We start from the raw sequence: 18,772 nt of genomic DNA, 5'->3' as shown, positions 1-18,772 counted from the left end.
ATGCTATAAAGCCCTTGAATCACCCAATGTCGGGGGAGAGATATCAAAGTTGACAACTTGGGGGTTTGTGTACTCAGTTACAGAAGAGGTAAGGCTAAGAAAGGAAGTTGAACGAGGCAGTAACACATTTTGGGATCTAGGAGAGAAGCTCATTTCATTCAGTTTCATCGTTGTATGTAGTACCTGCTTCAGCCAGTGCCTATCTAGACCTCCAAGTCCAACTCAATGAAGAAATATTCAGGTTCACTTCTTCAGGAGCCACAAAGGTTCTGGACTCCCTTATCTTGTTGTAGATGGTCCTTTTTGTTTTTAGAAAGTTGCTGAAATACGTACATTTGCCTAAAATTCTTGCAAGCCAGGAAGTAGTTCTTAACATGCAATTGATTTTTTTAAATTTCCTCCATGCCACCCCATTATCAAGCACTGACCTTAAGAATAAGAGACAAATGCCTTGAGAATTTGATTATGAACAGAATTTTCTTGCCATTCAATAACAAACTTCTATTTACTTATCAAATGTGTACAGGTGCCCATATCACGAAAAAGTGATTCTGGGTGGCAACATTCAATAAAGCAGGATCGGTTAATATTTTTTATCCTTTCTCTTTTTTAGAAAAAGATGATAAAAGCCTTTTGGACACAGTTATTGGCAGCCTGCAGAAATCAAAACATCTCATGTGAACTGCGTACCAAATGCAAATTTCAAGTATGGTTCAGCATCATTCAGACTGTTTTGGGTTGTGTGTGGTTTGAACACCTTAGTAGTCTTGTAATACAAATAAGATGCTGTCATAGGGAGAATAGATTTGCTATCAGAAGACTAAGAAGATATAGATTATACTAGTTATAATTAATACAGTAATATCTGGCATTTATTAAGTAGGAACATTTAAAATGAGACAAATATACTTTTGTGCCTTCTTTCTATTTTTTTTCTTATTTACCTAAATCCTGCAACTTGCCATTCATTTCCCCACTGGAAGCTTGCATCAGGTCATGTCATTATATAACACTACTGTACACACACACACACACACACACACACACACACACACACACACACAAAATCTATGACTTTGCTAACGATATTTTGCAATTATCTAATGGAATAGAAAAATGGCCATTTCAACTGTATCTAATCATAATTTCAATGTAAAGTTGGTAAAGCACACATAGCAATAAATACTTAAGAGCTTATCCAGTTGAAGTAGGACATTTAGGTTGAAATGCCTTTTGGAATTATCCTCAAAGTATCAACTGCCAACATACTTTTGTTATGGGTCTTTTCTTATTATGGAAAGGTGCTATATTTATTTTAATGTGTGACATAATGTATATCTAATCTATAAACCCAATATCTTAAACACGACCTCTGTTGAATCCTTTACCGCCATTAAAGATTACTACAACAATCAGTATAAAAATGTGGCAGCGGTCAACCAGAAAGCAAACATAAAAATAAATCATTTCAACTTTAGGACTGCAGAAAATTTCAATTAGTGGAAACTGACTACCATGAGTAAACACTACTAGTATCATATTACAATTTTTTCCAGGGTTTTAAAGCCACTAATTCAAAAATAGACCTTAGACAGAAAACCCCTTACAGGTGACTCCACCATAGAAAAGGAATTGTACATGGTAGGCATATCAGAAGAGGGAGGTCCTCAGCGTCTCCGATAAAGATGCAGAGAATGTTATATGAAAGACGAAAAATGAAAGCATCCATTAAAAAAGAAGTCAGTTTTTGCAAAATCTAGTTGAGTCAGAACTATAAGGATCAGCACACCTTAATATCACCAATTTTGCAGAGAAAGGGTACTTTGATGTAAAGTACTGTACATTTTAAGCACTTTTTTTTAAAAAAAATGACAATGATTTCAAGCAACTGCAACTGCAATTACAAAGCTTTCACAACTTATGAATAGATTTTCATATATATAATATATATATACATATATACATATATATATATATATATATATATATATATATATATACATACATACATATATATACATATATATACATATATATATATATATACCGTATATATATATATATTATTTTATTAGTTTTCTAATTTTACAATTAAACATTTAAAAAGCAACGTGGTGGCTGTGTAGTCAAGAATTCAATAACATACATAAATCTTTAGCACAAATCTCAATACAACATCAAACATTTCCTCTCTTTTTCCCTTAATATCTACTATCTCATATTGAGCTAATATAGTTCTAATTGTTATCAACTAATTAAAACCATCTTTGTTACATTTATCAATAGCTTTTAGCTTATACATTTCTTAATTGTGTTTGCATTCAATCCTTATATACAATTGATGTCCTGTTATTGCTTTTTTCCCAGGCTTTAATTTCCCCTCAATATTCAAGTTAACATTTGGTATATTATAATTTCCAAGCTTTAGGCGACCAGTTTCCCTTATCTCAACTTCTACATTTTCCCCTTTTTATAACAAAATCTAAAATTCTAAATACACATCTTGTCTATTTGCATATAATCTTACTCTATTTTCTAAAAGTTATCTATTTTTCACCATATTAAACCAAAAGTATTAATATTATTACAAATCTTACCTATTCAATTATAATGTTACTTTATTTTCTAAAAATTATCTATTTTCCACCATATTCATCCCACTAATCAATAGTATAAAATCCCCTCTAGTAGATCAAAATCCTAGTTTCTTTCAGCCTTACTCTGGCTTTTTTCCTTTGCCAACTAACCTTCCATGTCAATACTTTTGAATCCTCAAACTGTTCTCCCTCTATTATTATATGTATTATTTGAAATAAGAAAGACCATTTTAGTTACAGTTTTTTTGGAAGGATAAGCCCAATTATATTCATTTAATGTCCTCCCTATTACTCCAATTTCCCACAACTGTCCTGATAAATTTATCTTCCATTCAATCTGTTCTTTTCCTTTTCCTCAAATTTCTTCTGATTTATGTAAAAATTTTCCATTTTCAATGTTGTCACTCTCTTTTCTAATTTTCCCGTTGGCTGGATCTGTTGGTCAATTGGGTCTTCTGTCTTAGTATTTAGTTGTTCCACTTCTCCTGTTACTTGCTGCATTGTTAGTTCTTTGGTTGTAGTCAAGATCTGGGTTTGTATATCTAAGCTGGCATCTTGTATCTTTATGTTGCCTCTTATTTTCTTACATGCTGAAAGAATGGTTTTGTGTATTGATTTCAACATAAAAAGGATTTTTTTCCTGAACTTCATCCATATTCTCTTGATAATGTATTAAGTTGAAAATTTTAAAATGAAATGTTAAAATAGTTTTTTGTTTTTTATAGCTAGGTATGGGACATGTTGTAAGTAGTCTTTATAGTGGAAATTGTTTGCCAAGTAAGAATTTATAGTCCAAAGTATTCCATCAACTTGTATAATAGCAGATACTTTTCATGTAAAGAAATAGGAAAACAATTTCCCACATATAGCTCTGAAAATCAGTAAAGGTTTATCTTCGTAGTTCAAACAAGCCAGATATGCCACCCTGCAGTTTACAGCTGAGTTTTTCACAGGTTGTATCTGACAAGATCAAAGAGTTTTTTCTAAATTCTAGGCTTCAAGCCAAGTCTCTTTTAGTCAATAACAAGTTGTAATACCATACTTCACCACAAGATGTCACTGATGCCATTTAAAACTTTTTAATCCCCAGTTTTTATAATAGTTTTTCAAAGTTTATTTCTTTTCTTTTTAGATAAAAATCAGCATATCTGGTAGAAATAGTAATAAGAAAACTTTTAGGAAATCTTTTTAGTCCCCAAATTTCAAAAGTATATGCATCTAATTATATTTAAGTTCTTTTTATAATTGCTTTGTTTCCCCTGGGTAGTCAGTTGCCACTGTTCTTAGAGAGTGGGGCAGGAATTCCCTTCCCTCTTTCCTCACAGGGAGAAAAATACTTAGGGCAGCTTTTGCAGAAAAGATATTTAGAGTCTTAAAGAGAAGATCAGATCTCACCCAGTTTCATCTGGGTTGTTTTAAAGGTGCTTGATAGTAATTTTGACTTCGGCTGTCAGCAGCTTAATGACGGGCCATATTGCTATGGCCAGTCTTTCCCCCGCCAATTTGGAGAGCTGCCCAGGATCAAGCAGAAGGGCTGTTGCCCTTCTGTGATCAAGTGGGGATCCCCTCCTCACTCATTACCCCTACAGGGTGACTTTCGACCCTTTCCAGGGTCCCCCAGTGGGATGACATCGGACACTGAAGATGGTGTTTGCCTCCATGTGTCCGCAGGCACCGATGGCAAACCGGAAGTCCATGAATAGATTTTCTAATGTTTAATATAGGGATAATAAAAAACCCAGGACTCAGTTTATAACTCCCAAGTCCCATTCACTTCATCATGCATTAAGCTACAGACCAAAACTCGGTTTATTTTTTTTATGTTTCCATAGCACTGTACAAAATGGAGGATAAGAACAAATTTACCCATATTATGCAGTTATATTTCTGTAAATACAGAAAAGACACAAGGTCCTAAGGAACTGATCTGTTTCACTCCTGCTGTTATGGGTATCCGAAGGGTGGTAAACATTATCCTGGAAGGGATATGCTATATAATTTATACTTGTGAAGGGCAGAATGCTGGTCTTCTCGCATTTCCTTGACCTTTGTTACAATGGTTCAGGATATCATCAAGAACTGATACCAGTTGATTCCTCACTTAAAAAAAACCCACATAGTAATGTGCTTTGTATTAAATAAACCAACCTTACCTAATACGAATTCAGAATTTTCTGTGCATTTAAAAAAAACCTCTTCGACTAATTTCTTACATTTTCACAGTAATCCTGATTTGTACGTTCATACATTTACATGCTGCTTGGAATGCATAAGCCATGTTATCAAAAGACAGAGAGATAAGACAGAAGCAGCCGTGAACCAGTTGAGTACCACAGCCCAATCCCATCATTTGGCAATGGAAGTTTCGGAAGAAGCTGGCAGATGCAGGCCCTTGTTCTCCTGCTTCTCCCTATAATATTGGCAAGTTGAGTGTGGAGGTGGTTCACAATGCACAAAAGGAACAAAAGGCTGCTAGATTCGTCTGTCACAATTGTGTTGATCCTAGAGAAATGAAGCAGCCAAACCTGGAACCTGTGAATCAAGCATTAGGATCTTGTTATCCAGCAGAGATAGCTTATAATTCCAGCCTTTCTAATAACTTCCTGTTCACAACAGTGAATAAGACCAATCTTTAATCTGATACAGGAAAATAAATATTTTGATTGGCAGGAATCTCCTTATGGTTCTCCTTTTTTTTGTATCCAAGCAAAGTATAAACAAATTGTAACATAAATAAATCACAGTTAAGACAATTTCAAAATGCTAAAGCTTCACAGAAAAATCCAGCTTCTGATTAAAATGTTCCAGAGCAGACTGCCCTGTTCCAGAGACCGCTCCTATTATTATGAAACAGGTTCACATGTTGTATTATGCCAAAAGGGGCATGAAAAGGTTGGTTTGGGTGAAATGTAATGTAGGAATGTAGTCATTGTAGTTTGTAAGCCACCATTTTAATCAAAAGTATGCCCCCCCAACTATAGCTTATTTAACAAAACTATAACTTAAAAAAATCCATGAATTAGACTCTGTGTGTGTGCATGTATATGAATGACAAGAAAAATGTAAAGGCATGAACAAAAATGAAAAGAGGAAAAATCCCTCGCGAAATACATTTTTACAGAACTAAAAGTTCAGATCTTAAAGTAAACCTTAGCAGAAGAGAATAATGTGATTGGACATTCCATTTTGTCAGTAAAAGGCCTGTTCATGCATAGAAACTGAACACATGTCTTCTATCTGGGGTTTTAAATCATGTGTAATAGTTTTCTCCATAATAAAGTAATATTTTAGCTATAGCTCATCCACAGTAAATTAAGCTCTTTGTATTTTGATATGTTCAATGTTTTTAGAAAATAATTTGAAATCCTTTTCTTTTTATTTCTTTTCCCAGTCTTATGAATGAATCAAAGTGGTCAAAACACTTGACTTAGTGTCCAATCCAAAACATTACACTTTCAACTTAAACCTTGGAGTGCCCAATAAACAAGTAAACTCTTGCATTAATTACATCTTAAGATAATGACATACTAATTTATTTATTTATTTATTTTAATTCCATTTATATCCCGCCCTTCTCCGAAGACTCAGGGCGGCTTACAAGCTTACTAATTACATTAATTAATGTAATGTTCTCAATACTCCAACCCACTGGTTTATTAAAACAGGACATTCCAAACCAGTCTTAGTATTAGGACACTGTATGCTTCCCTTACAAGGGACGCGGTGGCTCAGTGGGTTAGGACGCTGAGCTTGTAGATCAGAAGGTCGGCAGTTTGGCAGGTCGAATCCCGAGTGCCGTGTAGCAGAGTGAGCGCGTTACTCATCCCAGCTTCTGCCAACTTAGCAGTTCGAAAGCACATAAAAATGCAAGTAGAAAAATAGGGACCACTACAGTGGTAAGGTAACAGCGTTCCGTGCGCCTTTGGTGTCAAGTCATGCCGGCCACATGACCACGGAGACGTCCTCGGACAAGCGCTGGCTCTTTGGCTTTGAAACGGAGATGAGCACCGGCCCCTAGAGTTGGAAACGACTAGCACGCATGTGCGGGGGAATCTTTACCTTTACCTTTATGCTTCCCTTTAATTTTTTTATCCATTCATTCTACTACACTACACCTCTCTGAAGCAACAGAATATACTCTACATACATTTTCTGCCTGGCAGCCTAACAAATTATGCTGTCATTCTTTAATCTAATCCTCACCAGGATAAGTATAGTTCGCTTTCAACACTTCCTCACAAAATGTATGTCTATATGAAAGGTGGGCTTCCCTGCTTTCTGTTTTACTAAATAATAATAATAATAATAATAATAATAATAATAATAATAATAATAATAATAATAACAACAACAACAACAACAACAACAACAACAACAACCAAATAATACACCACACCTGTGGTTCTTTTGCCTAGATTTTCACTTTATTTATATGGTATATACAGCATCATATATTGAAAATTTTGTATATATACAGTACATATATACACACACATATACATTTTACATACACAAACATGCACACAACCGAACATTCTTGATACTGTAAATTTAAAGAAATTAAAGCACAAAAGAAGAAAATTTTGCATTGTATTTGCTTCTAAGTATCTTTGCAATTATTATCCACAGATCCATTTCCATGGATTTTTAAAGAAAGCATTGCTAGGAATCTAACAGGATTTATCGTGGTTTTGTATAGTGGTGAAATTATTGTTGATTAGTGAGTAAAAGAATAATTCATAATGCATTAGACATTATCTCAGTCTGATTCATATCACATATTAAATAGAAGCCATCACTCAATTTGTAGAGTTGCTGACTATTAAATGCCATAAAGAGACCTCTAATAAATACAAAAGGGGAAAAATGGTATGAACTTGTTTACGCAAATCTCTAATTATTTACTAAGCTCTCCCTCATTGCTTTTGTATACTAACAGAATTCCCCGTTCTCAACCATTGAACCATCTAAAAGAAAAAGGCATTACTGAGGGTTCTGCATGCTATTTTCAAACAGAGTTCCCCAAAACTTTGAATGCTCTTACTCTTCATGCTTTCTTGTGCACCATCAATCATCGCTTCAGCCGTCTAACACAGAGGTCCCCAACCTTTTGGGCCCCAGGGACTGGTTACGTGGAGAGAAGTTTTTCCGTGAACCAGAAGGGATGTGGTTTTGTGTGCTGCCTGCATCCTGCAGATGGGGCTTTGCTTGTTTGTGCGGACTGGTTGCTGCCAGGCTATGGCCCAGTACTGGTCCACGAACCGGGGGTTGGGGACCCCTGGTCTAACACACAAACTCCTTGCATATATAGTCCACTACTGTGTTCATAAGCATCTTTAAATTGAAATTCAAGGGTGTCATTGTTAAAAAAAACAACCCTAAACATCTCATGCCTCAAACCAGCAGGAAAAGGAGGGATTATGTTAGGAAGACCCTCACATCTGTTCCCTTTTTTCATGATCATAGTTAATAATGCCATTCTGATAGCTGCAGCATTAACTATGGCATACAATAAGGGAAAAGCTTCACCTTTTTCAGCATTGTCGCTTTCCCAAATCACTCTTATTCTTTTTTTTATCTCAGGGAATTGAATGGGATGGAAATAGGGGATTGCCAACAACTGGCAAATTACTAACATAAGCATAATTCATCTCAAAATCTTTTACAGTAGAGGAATACAATACTGTCTCTTCTCAGAACTTGATTTGAGGAGTTAAATTCAACAGTGCCTAGTTTTTTCTGCAGTGTACCACAGTATAAACCAGCTCCTAATTTATAATCTTCCCAAAAACATATTGGGCAATGTAGATGGAAGTGTCATTGGAAATTCTGGGTTTGTTGCAGCTGCTAATGTTAAAATACATGGAAATAGAAAAGCCAGATGTATTCTGGTCTTTGACCACTAATTGTCGGCTGGTGAATTGTTCTGAGTCCTGCATGTGTTATCTTTGGACCCAACTCACAGAAGCAGCTTTAAGCGTTAAAGGCATGAAGGCCTTTTGACAGTCATTTCATCAGATCAATTCTATTTGAGAATATCCATTTTCTCAAATCTTCACATTTGAGAAAGTGAGCCTGTTTATAATAGCACATGCTATAATATATGTCTTTGATTAATACTTCACTGCTTTTGCTTTTCCATGAGGCACATCAAAAATGTTCTAAATGTACACCTAAAAGCATAAGACGTGAACAGAAAAAGCACACGCTGGCAAATTTATCTATTAAAAGAGATCCACAAATCACAGAAATGGGATTGAAAGGTATTGCATATACCTTTGCTGATAAGTCTATTGCTACATAAGATTTCCAACAGCTCATACTTCGCTGTACGACATATTTATTGAAAACATTTTACAGCTCCTTTGAAAGCCAAGTCTTTAGTAGTACCACTGTTGTCCTGAATTGTATCTTCTGTGAAGACTGGCACAAAAATATGATTTGTTTTTCATCTGCCTTGGGAAAGGCAGTATTGCTGTTCTTAAAGCTGCTAAAGGCCTTCACCTAACTCTTTTCTTTCAATGTGATGACAATGTGGAGAGAACTGGGCAATTCAGTTAATTTGATTTATAAAGAGATTTAGCAAGATTGTGATTCTATTCTATTCTATTCTATTCTATTCTATTCTATTCTATTCTATTCTATTCTAATTTTCTATTCTACTCTACCCTACCCCACCTACCCTATTTTTATCCCTGCATGAATAAGCCAAACTGAGAGTGTTTCTGACTGTAACAATATGAGCACAGGATGGCTATTATTGTGTGTGTGTATACACACACACACAACTTTATGCAAAGTTTGACAGTAAGAAAATCTTGCAAACCAAAATGGTATTTTAACAGCATAAGGTACTTATAAGAACTACAGTATGTAGCAACATTTGCAAACAACAAAATTAATGATCCCAAATTAAAACCCCAGAGTCTTTCTTCCCTTCACTCTGTTAATGTCAATTTTGTTCACCTCTTCAGTACAGATAATGCAATTTCCATAAGCAAATCTAAAGTGTTCCAGAGATACCTGCAAGGAGGGAATGAACAAAAACATTCCAGAGTGAAAGATCACGTCGTGGAACCATATATCTAACATTCAAAACTCCAGGTTTTTCTCTCTCTCCTTGGGGTTTATCACCTTAAAATGTGTTTGTTCGGGGGTTTTTTTTCTTTTGTTCAGAAGAAATAATGGGAGGTTTTTTTCCCCCAAAGAAAATCTTTTGAACATTCTATCTACATGATTTATCTACCATCAGATGTGCTCCTCCCATTCACTTCATTCACTTTTCTTAATCTTTCAATATTTTAAAAGATCCCCTTTTAGATCTTCATGTATCCAGAAGCACGTCTATTTCTCACTCGGCAGTCACACTTTTAGTTAGTTATGATCATCTAACGAGGGATGAGGAAGAAGGATGCTGAACTTACAAAAGGTGGTGTCCACAGAAGATACTTAACAAAATGTGGCAAAGAATTCATAGTCCTTTTGCATAAAATGCTAACCTTGGTATGTGGTATGGTATTTTTGTGGCTTATTATGTTGTGGGAATCCACCCTCTTTATCCTTTAATGTAACGGAGCCCAGAAAATTGGTTAATTCAGTAACAAAATGAAAGACATTTGTGTGAATGCAGAGAATTTTTCCTACATTTTAGATTGAGGACTCTTTTTTCTCTCATTCAGTCACTTTCTTTCTCAGACATGTGCATATATTCTAAGAAGGGAAGCATCTTTCCAGTCACTTGGAAAGGAACTCAGAAACTATACAGGTAGTTCTTGACTTACAACAGTTCATTTACTGATTGGTCACAGTTACAACGGCACTGGAAAAAGTGACTTATGTTTTTTCACACTTACGATCGTTGTAGCATATCCATGGTCACGTGATCAAAATTCGGATGCTTGGCAACTGGTTCATATTTATGACGGTCATGTGATCACTTTTGGTGACCTTCTGACAAGCAAAGTCAATGAGGAAGCCAGATTCACTTAACAATCATGTTACTAACTCAACAAGTGGAACGATTCACTTAAGGTCATAAAATGGGACAAAACTCACATAACAAATGTCTCACTTAGCAACATAAATTTTGGGCTCCATTGTGGTCATAAGTTGGGGAACGACCTGTATAACCATCACCCACTTTCTGAGTCCTAGAGCACAGAAAATATGAGTTAGAAAATCTGAAAGAACATTTCATAGCCCCCATTCCATTCCTTCAGATTTTCATCCCCAGAAAAAAACACCACCAAAAAGATAGGATTATTTATGTTAAACGTATTTTGCAGAATTGGGATAATTTGGAAAAACTTCAGATGCGCAGGATTTCTGTGATGATCGGAGCACAGAACAGAGTTCATACTGAGAGTGGATGATTATCAGTTTGCTAAATCTTCTTATTCCTCTTTCACTCAGATGAGTCACAATTTCTAGCAGGAATGAAATGTTGACTATGTTATCCAACAACATTGAAGATTATCCATGTCGTTAGCTCTGTCATTCAAACCAGGCCTTTCGTTGAAGCCCATCAGCCTGCCCTAATTTCCTCATTTCTAGGAAATAGCATCCTTCACAACTTTTTCTTGTGGGTTAAGGTTATCCTGGACTGTACTGGACTTTAAAAATCCAGAGTTTGATTAACCTCTTGTGGACACACAGATTTTTTTTTCAGCCGAGTTATCATAGCTGTTATTAGAAAGCAACCAAACTGACACGAAAATTTAAAAATTGTATGAAAAAATAGCAGTAATCTTTTTTTTCTCAACCCAACACTATTACCGTACTTAACTGCTTGTTAAATATATTTAACAATTTTTTAATATATAAAAATGTGGGGCTTCTTTTAAAAATTTAATAGAATTACATATTTTTATGCCTGTTCAGATTTCTGGCAGATTATCCCAAGAACTTTTTGGTGTCACAGTTGAATTTTGTATGTTATGCCACCTATAATTTCCATTTTGAACCAACAATTCCTTTCTGATGAATCTTTGAAGAACAGCAGAAAAATCTTAGAGAACATGTTAATATGCCCAACGTTAACAAAAAATAATCCCTCTCACTCATATTTACACACACATACCATATTTTATATGATAGGTAGAAGTCTTAGGAAGCATTTCTGGTAAACTATAAAGTATTTAAAATGTGCAAAAAGCTCTGTATTAACATCTGGGTAAACAAGCTAGGGGCAAGCAAAAACATTTTTGTCATTTACTACATGGGTAGATGATCTGAAAAGTTCTCAATTGTGTTAGATTAAGCTGAGAAATTTGAACTCACTCTTGTTTAAAACAAACCTAAATATTTAACCTTTTTTTAAAACAAAAGTGGCTTCTACTCCGCAACTTCAATGCAGTTCTGAAACCAATACTTGTCTTGAACACTACTAATTAAGTTTCGGTTGTATGATTGCAATCAACGAACTGGATCATGTCCAGAGAAGGATGACAAAGATAGTTAAGGGCTGGCAGCCAAACCTGGCAAAGAGAAGTTGAAGACTGAATATGATAGCTATCTTTAAACATTCAAAGGATTGTCACAGGGTTGATTCAGCAAACATGTTCTTTGATGTTCAGGGGTGAAATTACTATGCTTAAATTACAGGGGAAGATGACTTTAATTCAGTATTAGGAAGGACATTCTGATAGCATGGGGTGTTTGACAATATAAAAGGCTATCCCTAAAAGAGATGATTACTATTATTGTGGTTGGTCACAAGGTCATTGGATATTTAGACTGGATATGGCATTTTTGTTTTCCTATTGAATCCTTCCCCAAAACCTGTGATATGCAGATATTATTGTTTAATAATATTAAAGGTATTGTCACAGGATGTAAGCTATTTCAAAAAAACTGTCTTTTACAATTAATTGTTGGTGCTCCAGATTATTTCGGATTACACCCAAGGCAGCCATCACTATTGGTATTATCTTTGCTTTCTTTTGCCACAATAGTTCTTTATTTACATCATCATCATCATCACCATCACCACCACCACCACCACCATCATTATTATTATTTGTGGGGAGTGTAAATGTTGAAACCAGTTAGCCATTTGTGAAGGCTGCAGTGGCAAATGAGATGTTAGGTCCCTACCAACGCTGTCAACAAAAGTGCGTATAGTCAAGGCTATGGTCTTCCCAGTTGCAATGTATGGCAGTGAAAGCTGGACCATAAGAAAGGCTGAGCGCCAAAGAATTGAGGCCTTTGAACTATGGTGCTGGAGAAGACTCCTGCGAGTCACTTGGACTGCAAGGCAATCAAACCGGTCAGTCCTAGAGGAGATCAACTCTGACTGCTCTTTAGAAGGCCAGATCCTGAAGCTAAAACTCAAATACTTTGGCCACCTAATGAGAAGGAAGGACTCACTGGAGAAGAGCCTAATGCTGGGAAAGATTGAGGGCAAGAGAAGAAGGGGATGACAAAGAATGAGGTGGCTGGATGGAGTCACTGAAGCAGTAGGCGTGAGCTTAAATGGACTCCAGCAGATGGTAGAGGACAGGAAGGCCTGGAGGAACGTTGTCCATAGGGTCGCGATGGGTCGGACACGACTTCGCAGCTAACAACAACAACCAACGCTGGAATGTATTTACTGTTACACCCATTAGTTTCTCTGAAAATTCTGGAATTCTAGATCAAAACAAATAAACTAACAACTTAATCTGAACAAAGTACTAGACTTAAGATAGTCGATGAGACTAAAGAACAGATGGAGAAGACAATTTCATAATACATTGAAAGACTCTAGAATGCCTATTATTCAATTTTGGAAGGATATATTACAAGATCATCACCTAAAGAACCCAATGTAAAATGCTTCCACCAGAAAATGTATATCCATGTTTGGCTCATATATGTCCATATTCTCCTTCTTCTTCTCTTTCTTCTTTTTCACATTAACAAGAGTGTACCTTAATTGTATCAAAGAGATTCAAAGGCTAAGTCACATATGAATCAGTTCTCTTTATGAGCCGCTGCCTAAGCAGTCTCAGGTCAGGCATCCTCATTCAGAAGAGATTATAATCAGCCAAATTGAACAGGTACATAAAAAAAATGTCCATACGATCAGCTAACTCTTTTAAGAAAAAAACAGAAACAAATCAGTTATGAAATAGAAATACATGATCAGCAGCCTTGTTCCCCTGAGGCTGGTTCATTGAACAGCTCTGCAGCAGGAGTTCTGTACTTTTAAAGAAGCAGTTGGAAAATTTGGATGTCATCACGTCCCTTATTGCTATGTTGATTTAAAATTTGGCCAGATAAAGGAACAAAATGATTTCAGAATGGTTTGACTTTGAATTGTTCCTTGAATAATTGCTTCCACAAATCAAACCTATTCTAGCAGCTGTCTGCAAAATACGCTGCTATAATGAAACAGTAGTAAAGACAACATCCATTTATAGCACGGCAAAATTTCCCAATTTCCTGAACTGATAGTAATGTATTGCTGGAATAATTAGGGAAAGTCTTAAAATACATCTTCCATTTTCATGGTTTAAAATCTGGAGTAGAGTTGTATCTCTGAGAAACCTGGGATCACAGAGACTATGGGCTGGATGTCTAGGATTACTTTTGGCTGATAGGACACAGCTGTGTAAAAGGAGATGGATGATACAGGCAAGCTGAAATATTTTCAACACTGATAGTTCTCGGTTAACAACAGCAATTTGGATTGGAATTCCCATCACTAAGTGATACAGTTGTAAAGAGCAAGATCACACAACTCTGCTGCTTACTGACAACAGTTCTGGCACTTGTTACTATTAAGCATACCTCACAATGCCATTAAGCGTGATGTCATGTGGCTGCCATTCGTGACAAAGGTCACAAATGTCAATCAAGTGATTATAGGATGCTGCGACATTGTACAGTAGTGGCCAAAATTGTGGAAACCTTTTGGGAAAAGTGTATTTTTGAGGTTTGATGGCTAATACCACCACTTTTTTTTGGAGTAGTACCACAAAATTACATATCAATGGAAAGATAATTTAATCAAAAATGTAATGCAACATAAGTTTGTTCAATTATCTGTATGGTATTCTATGAAAGGTTATAGCCAAATAACCAGAAAAAGGAAGCACAACTTGCTTAGGTTGATATCAGGTAGCTTTCCTTCACCTGATTGTAGCCAGTGAGAATGAGTGTTTAGAGAGCCAATCAGGTGTCAGCTTGTTTTGGCAATGAGCCAATCAGATCACAGTAGGATTCTGTTATTGATATCATGTATTGAAGCTGAGAGGAGAACATTTGTCAGTGTGTTATGTGATTGCTATCAAGTTGGCTGGGGTTTTTTGTGTTCTTTCATTTAGTGAGCTTGTAAAACATAATAAAATTAAAGTAATGGTGCAAAGAATTGACTGGTTGCCCAGAAAGTGATGTAAACTAGTACTATTAAGTGAACAAGGCTACAGTTATAAAGAAATTACAAGAAAAAATGGTGGAAACTTAACCAAAAGTGGCATTTCTATTCTATACTTTTCCCAAAAGGTTTCCACAATTTTGGCCACTACTGTAATTGCAAGCTGGTTGCCAAGCACTTGGATTGCAATCAAGCAACTATGGGGATGCTGCGAGAGCTGCAACTCTGACTGATTATATATACATATACATACATATATACATATACATGTGTGTGTGTGTGTGTGTGTGTGTGTGTGTGTGTGTGTGTATACCACTCATTCAACACCATCAGAACTTCAAACAGTTGTTGAACAAGTGATTGTTGAATGAGAACCTTCAGTTGTCAAATGTTTAGAATTCCCAACAATTTTCACTATAAACATTTTGTATAGAACTTATACAAAATATAACTCCCATGACTACATTTCTACACAATTACTTTTGCGAGCAGAAAGAGAATCCTCATGAAATAATACGATGGGAGAATCTAATGAGATGCTCTACATCAGCGGTCCTGAACGTTTCCAGCTTTGCAGACTGGCAGTGGTGGCCAGGAGTGGGAGAGAGCAGGGGTGGTTCCCAGCAAAGGGGGCTTTGCCCACGAATGAACACGCCTGCCACTCATGCAAATGGAACTGTGCACGTGGGCACGCAGTACCAGGCAGTAGCCTGGGAATTGGGAACACCTGCTCTACATTTTATATCAGTCTTCCCCCCTGGTGTCTTCCAAGGAGTATTACAACTCCTATGGTCCTACAGCTGTTAATGCTGACAAAGAATTCTGAGTAAGTTCTAGCAAATCTGAATGGCATCAAGCAACCAAAACGTTAACAAATAAACACCGACATGATCATATATATAACAGATTGTGGAGAACAGAAGGTAGTAAGAAAAATACATAGGGGAAATGATTTTCCCCACCCCCAAAACACCACTGAGCAAACCAGAAGCGGATGGACCCAAGTGATTTCACACTGATTGCTGCACTGCGAGTCAACAGAACCCATTTTGTACACTGAATGCCACAAAACCAGGGAAAGTGCCAGCACACCACTGGACTCCCCAGCCAGGTTGACTGGCGGTAGTTCATTGTTGCGAGAGGAAAATGAGCAAATGAGTGATTTTGGAGCATGGTGAAGCGATAGTCTCTCAGCACTTTGGTGATTGGCTGTGCCTGCCAGCATGATCCGTGCTGCAGCTGTAGGCATGAAGGCACCTGCAAAGTCTACAGCTCTGGCTGGATGTGAAGGGATAACATTAATGTGTACATGCACAGAAAGACGAGAGCAAATGCCTGGAAGCCACTGCTTCACTTTAAATAGTCCACAGGTGAAGGGTGAATTGCAAATGTTACCTTAGAAATCCATTTCACAGTCATTCTTCATGACATCATGACCAGAGTCTTGTGTATGCAGTCTCTTTCAAGACACTAATTGTGGAGAGGAAAAGAGGCTGAGAATCTTGTACAAAAAAGGTGATTTTCTTGGCCAATCAATTATGTCCACAAAGCAGCTGGTGTCTTAAAAATGCCCAAGTGTCCTTCTTAGTGTTTCAGCACTAATAACGTTGGACATTTTCCCTTGGAAGAGCTAATTCACTGCACAGCATGACTTGTTTTATTGTTAAAAACCCTTTTCCCCCCACATTTTTTCCTTTCTCCAACCTCAACCAGCCTGAGAAGTTCATTGCATTTTGTTGTTGCTTTTAAAGTCTGCAGAAAAACAGATGCTCTGCAGGATTCACATTCACCAAAATAATAATAATAATAAAGGCTATGCATGGCCTATAAATAAATGATTTCATGAATCTGAAATTTAAACTGACTTCTCCCAAGGACAGCATATATTACATTACCCATAGTGATTATCATGAGTGCTCCTACATCTTGTGGTATTTTTCAGGTCCCAAAGATTTCTTGTGTAGACTGATAAGGATTCACAGTTCTATTGCAATGTATGCAATACACGGGCTTAGGCAACACTGAGACTCCTTTTTTGTGTGATTTTGCACATTCCGTGTTGAAGGCAAAGCTCTTAAATTCCAGTGGATTGCCTACCCTATTTAATAGTAACATTGTCCTAAAATGAGCTTTGTCCCACTGGAATGTTCAGCACCAGTTTCTGTACTATACAAATATACTAATGTGTTAAGAGAGGTTTCCAAGGGTCAGGAAGTAAATACTCTAAAACAGGGGTGTCAAACTGGTGGTCCGCGGGGCGGATGTGTCATGCATAGGCCACACCCACCCTGGCTCCACAAAGGCAAAAGAAGTTGCGATACATCACGTTACGTTGTGTGAGGCGACCGAGTTTGACATCAGTGCTCTAAAACAATCTAAATCTCCACTGGGAGTTCCGTACTCCAATCAACAGGACTAGACAAGATCATCCAAATACTATAAAGAAAAGCTTCAAAGAAGCAAGACTTGTAGTCACAGATTCTGAAACATCCTCCAGGATGAGGGCAGCTGTAGCATCCCCTACATCAGACGTCCTCAACCTTAGCAACTTTAAGACTTGTGGACTTCAACTCCCAGAATTCCTCTGCCAGCTTTGCTTTCCACAGGTCTTAAAGTTGCCAAGGTTGAAGACCCCTGCCCTATAGAGCTGGGGGATACACGGGCATCAGTCTCTATTTTCTCTTTTTGAAAACATCTTCATCCTTGCTCTCCACCGCAGAAAGTGCAATGAGCATTTGAGCCGTGTAGTAAGTGGCCATGATGATGACCCGTGAGTAGGGGACAGGAAAGCAGAATTTGTTGACAGCAATAGTCAGGTCAGACACCATGAAAAGCACGGAACCGATGCAAGCAGAAAGCTTGGTCCAAGTCCAAAGGTCGTTGCAAAGCTGCACACCAGCCATAGCCCGCCAGCCCATGAAGCCAATTAAGGCAATGTAGACAGCTACCAAATAGGTAAACGGGCCCGAGAGGTAGGAATAAAGGAAGGTGTAGCAGAAACTGGACACCAAGCCAATCCCAAGGCCAACTTTCAGGTCCCAAGGTTTAATTCCAAATGCTGAGGAATACAGTATGTGTGTAATACCGAACATCAACAAGCCTGGGTAAGGAGAACAAATGGTCTGAATTAGTAGAGAACAAAGTATTTAACATATGCCACAGTAATAATTTTAGAACAATGCTCAGCAAAAAATTTACCACTGAAAAAATCTTGTATGCTAGTTCCAATTCATTTCTACAAATTCCACCATTTACCTCGCAAAAACAGTGCCATTCCCACAGTCAGGAAACACCAGCAAACTTTTGGCAACATCAATGTTTGCAAGAGTACAAAACATATTTTTGAAAAATAAATCTATATAGGGAATTTCATAACAGGACAATAAAGACTGACTATGTGTCCTGAAACTCAGTCATCCATGTTGCATTAACTTTGTTAACCATGGGGCCAAGCCTTATATTTCCTAAAAAGCTATCTGGAGCTACTACTAGATGTTAACTAAAAAAAATAATAATAATCCAGATAACCCCTAGAGAGCATAAAGAGATAAAGAAAAAATGTAATTCTTTGCTGCCTTTTAGTAACTATTGGATTTTTTTGTAACCCAGATATGGCTTCCCTAAATCATAGAGTCATAGGGCTGGCAAGGACCTTGAAAGCCTTTTAGTCTAATCTCCTGCCCATTGCAAGCATCTCTATACCATTCTGGACAAATGGCTGTCCAATATTTTCTTGAAAATATTTGATTGCACCACTGTGGATGAAAAAAATGTGAAATAGAAAATATCAGCTTTGCCTTTGACTTTGCAGTAAGTA

At 36.9% G+C, this 18,772-nt stretch overlaps 2 protein-coding genes across 4 annotated transcripts in view; one reads left to right on the top strand and one right to left on the bottom strand.

The window, feature by feature from the left end:
• IGSF22 (immunoglobulin superfamily member 22) overlaps nucleotides 1-18,772 on the top strand; it is a 60,052-nt gene that overhangs the window by 35,062 nt on the left and 6,218 nt on the right. For 2 of the 3 annotated variants that reach the window (XM_081312527.1, XM_081312526.1), the window contains exon 21: nucleotides 614-706. In XM_081312527.1, the coding sequence (XP_081168653.1) occupies nucleotides 614-681 (68 nt within the window). In that variant the 3' untranslated portion in view covers nucleotides 682-706. Of the gene's footprint in view, nucleotides 1-613; nucleotides 1,959-18,772 lie in introns of those variants that run through there. The other variant, XM_081312525.1, reaches the window with a different exon arrangement.
• Nucleotides 12,991-18,772, bottom strand: part of TMEM86A (transmembrane protein 86A) — a 41,686-nt gene continuing 35,904 nt past the window's right edge. The window contains exon 3 of the mRNA XM_081312537.1: nucleotides 12,991-18,055. Coding sequence (XP_081168663.1) covers nucleotides 17,628-18,055 — 428 coding nt within the window. The 3' untranslated portion in view covers nucleotides 12,991-17,627. The remainder of the gene's footprint in view (nucleotides 18,056-18,772) is intronic.

Source organism: Vipera berus, assembly GCF_964194415.1.
Source record: "Vipera berus genome assembly, chromosome: 1".
In the NCBI taxonomy this organism is placed as follows: domain Eukaryota; kingdom Metazoa; phylum Chordata; class Lepidosauria; order Squamata; family Viperidae; genus Vipera; species Vipera berus.
Note: the sequence above shows the minus strand (reverse complement) of the source record. Positions and strands in the feature narration are given on the sequence as shown.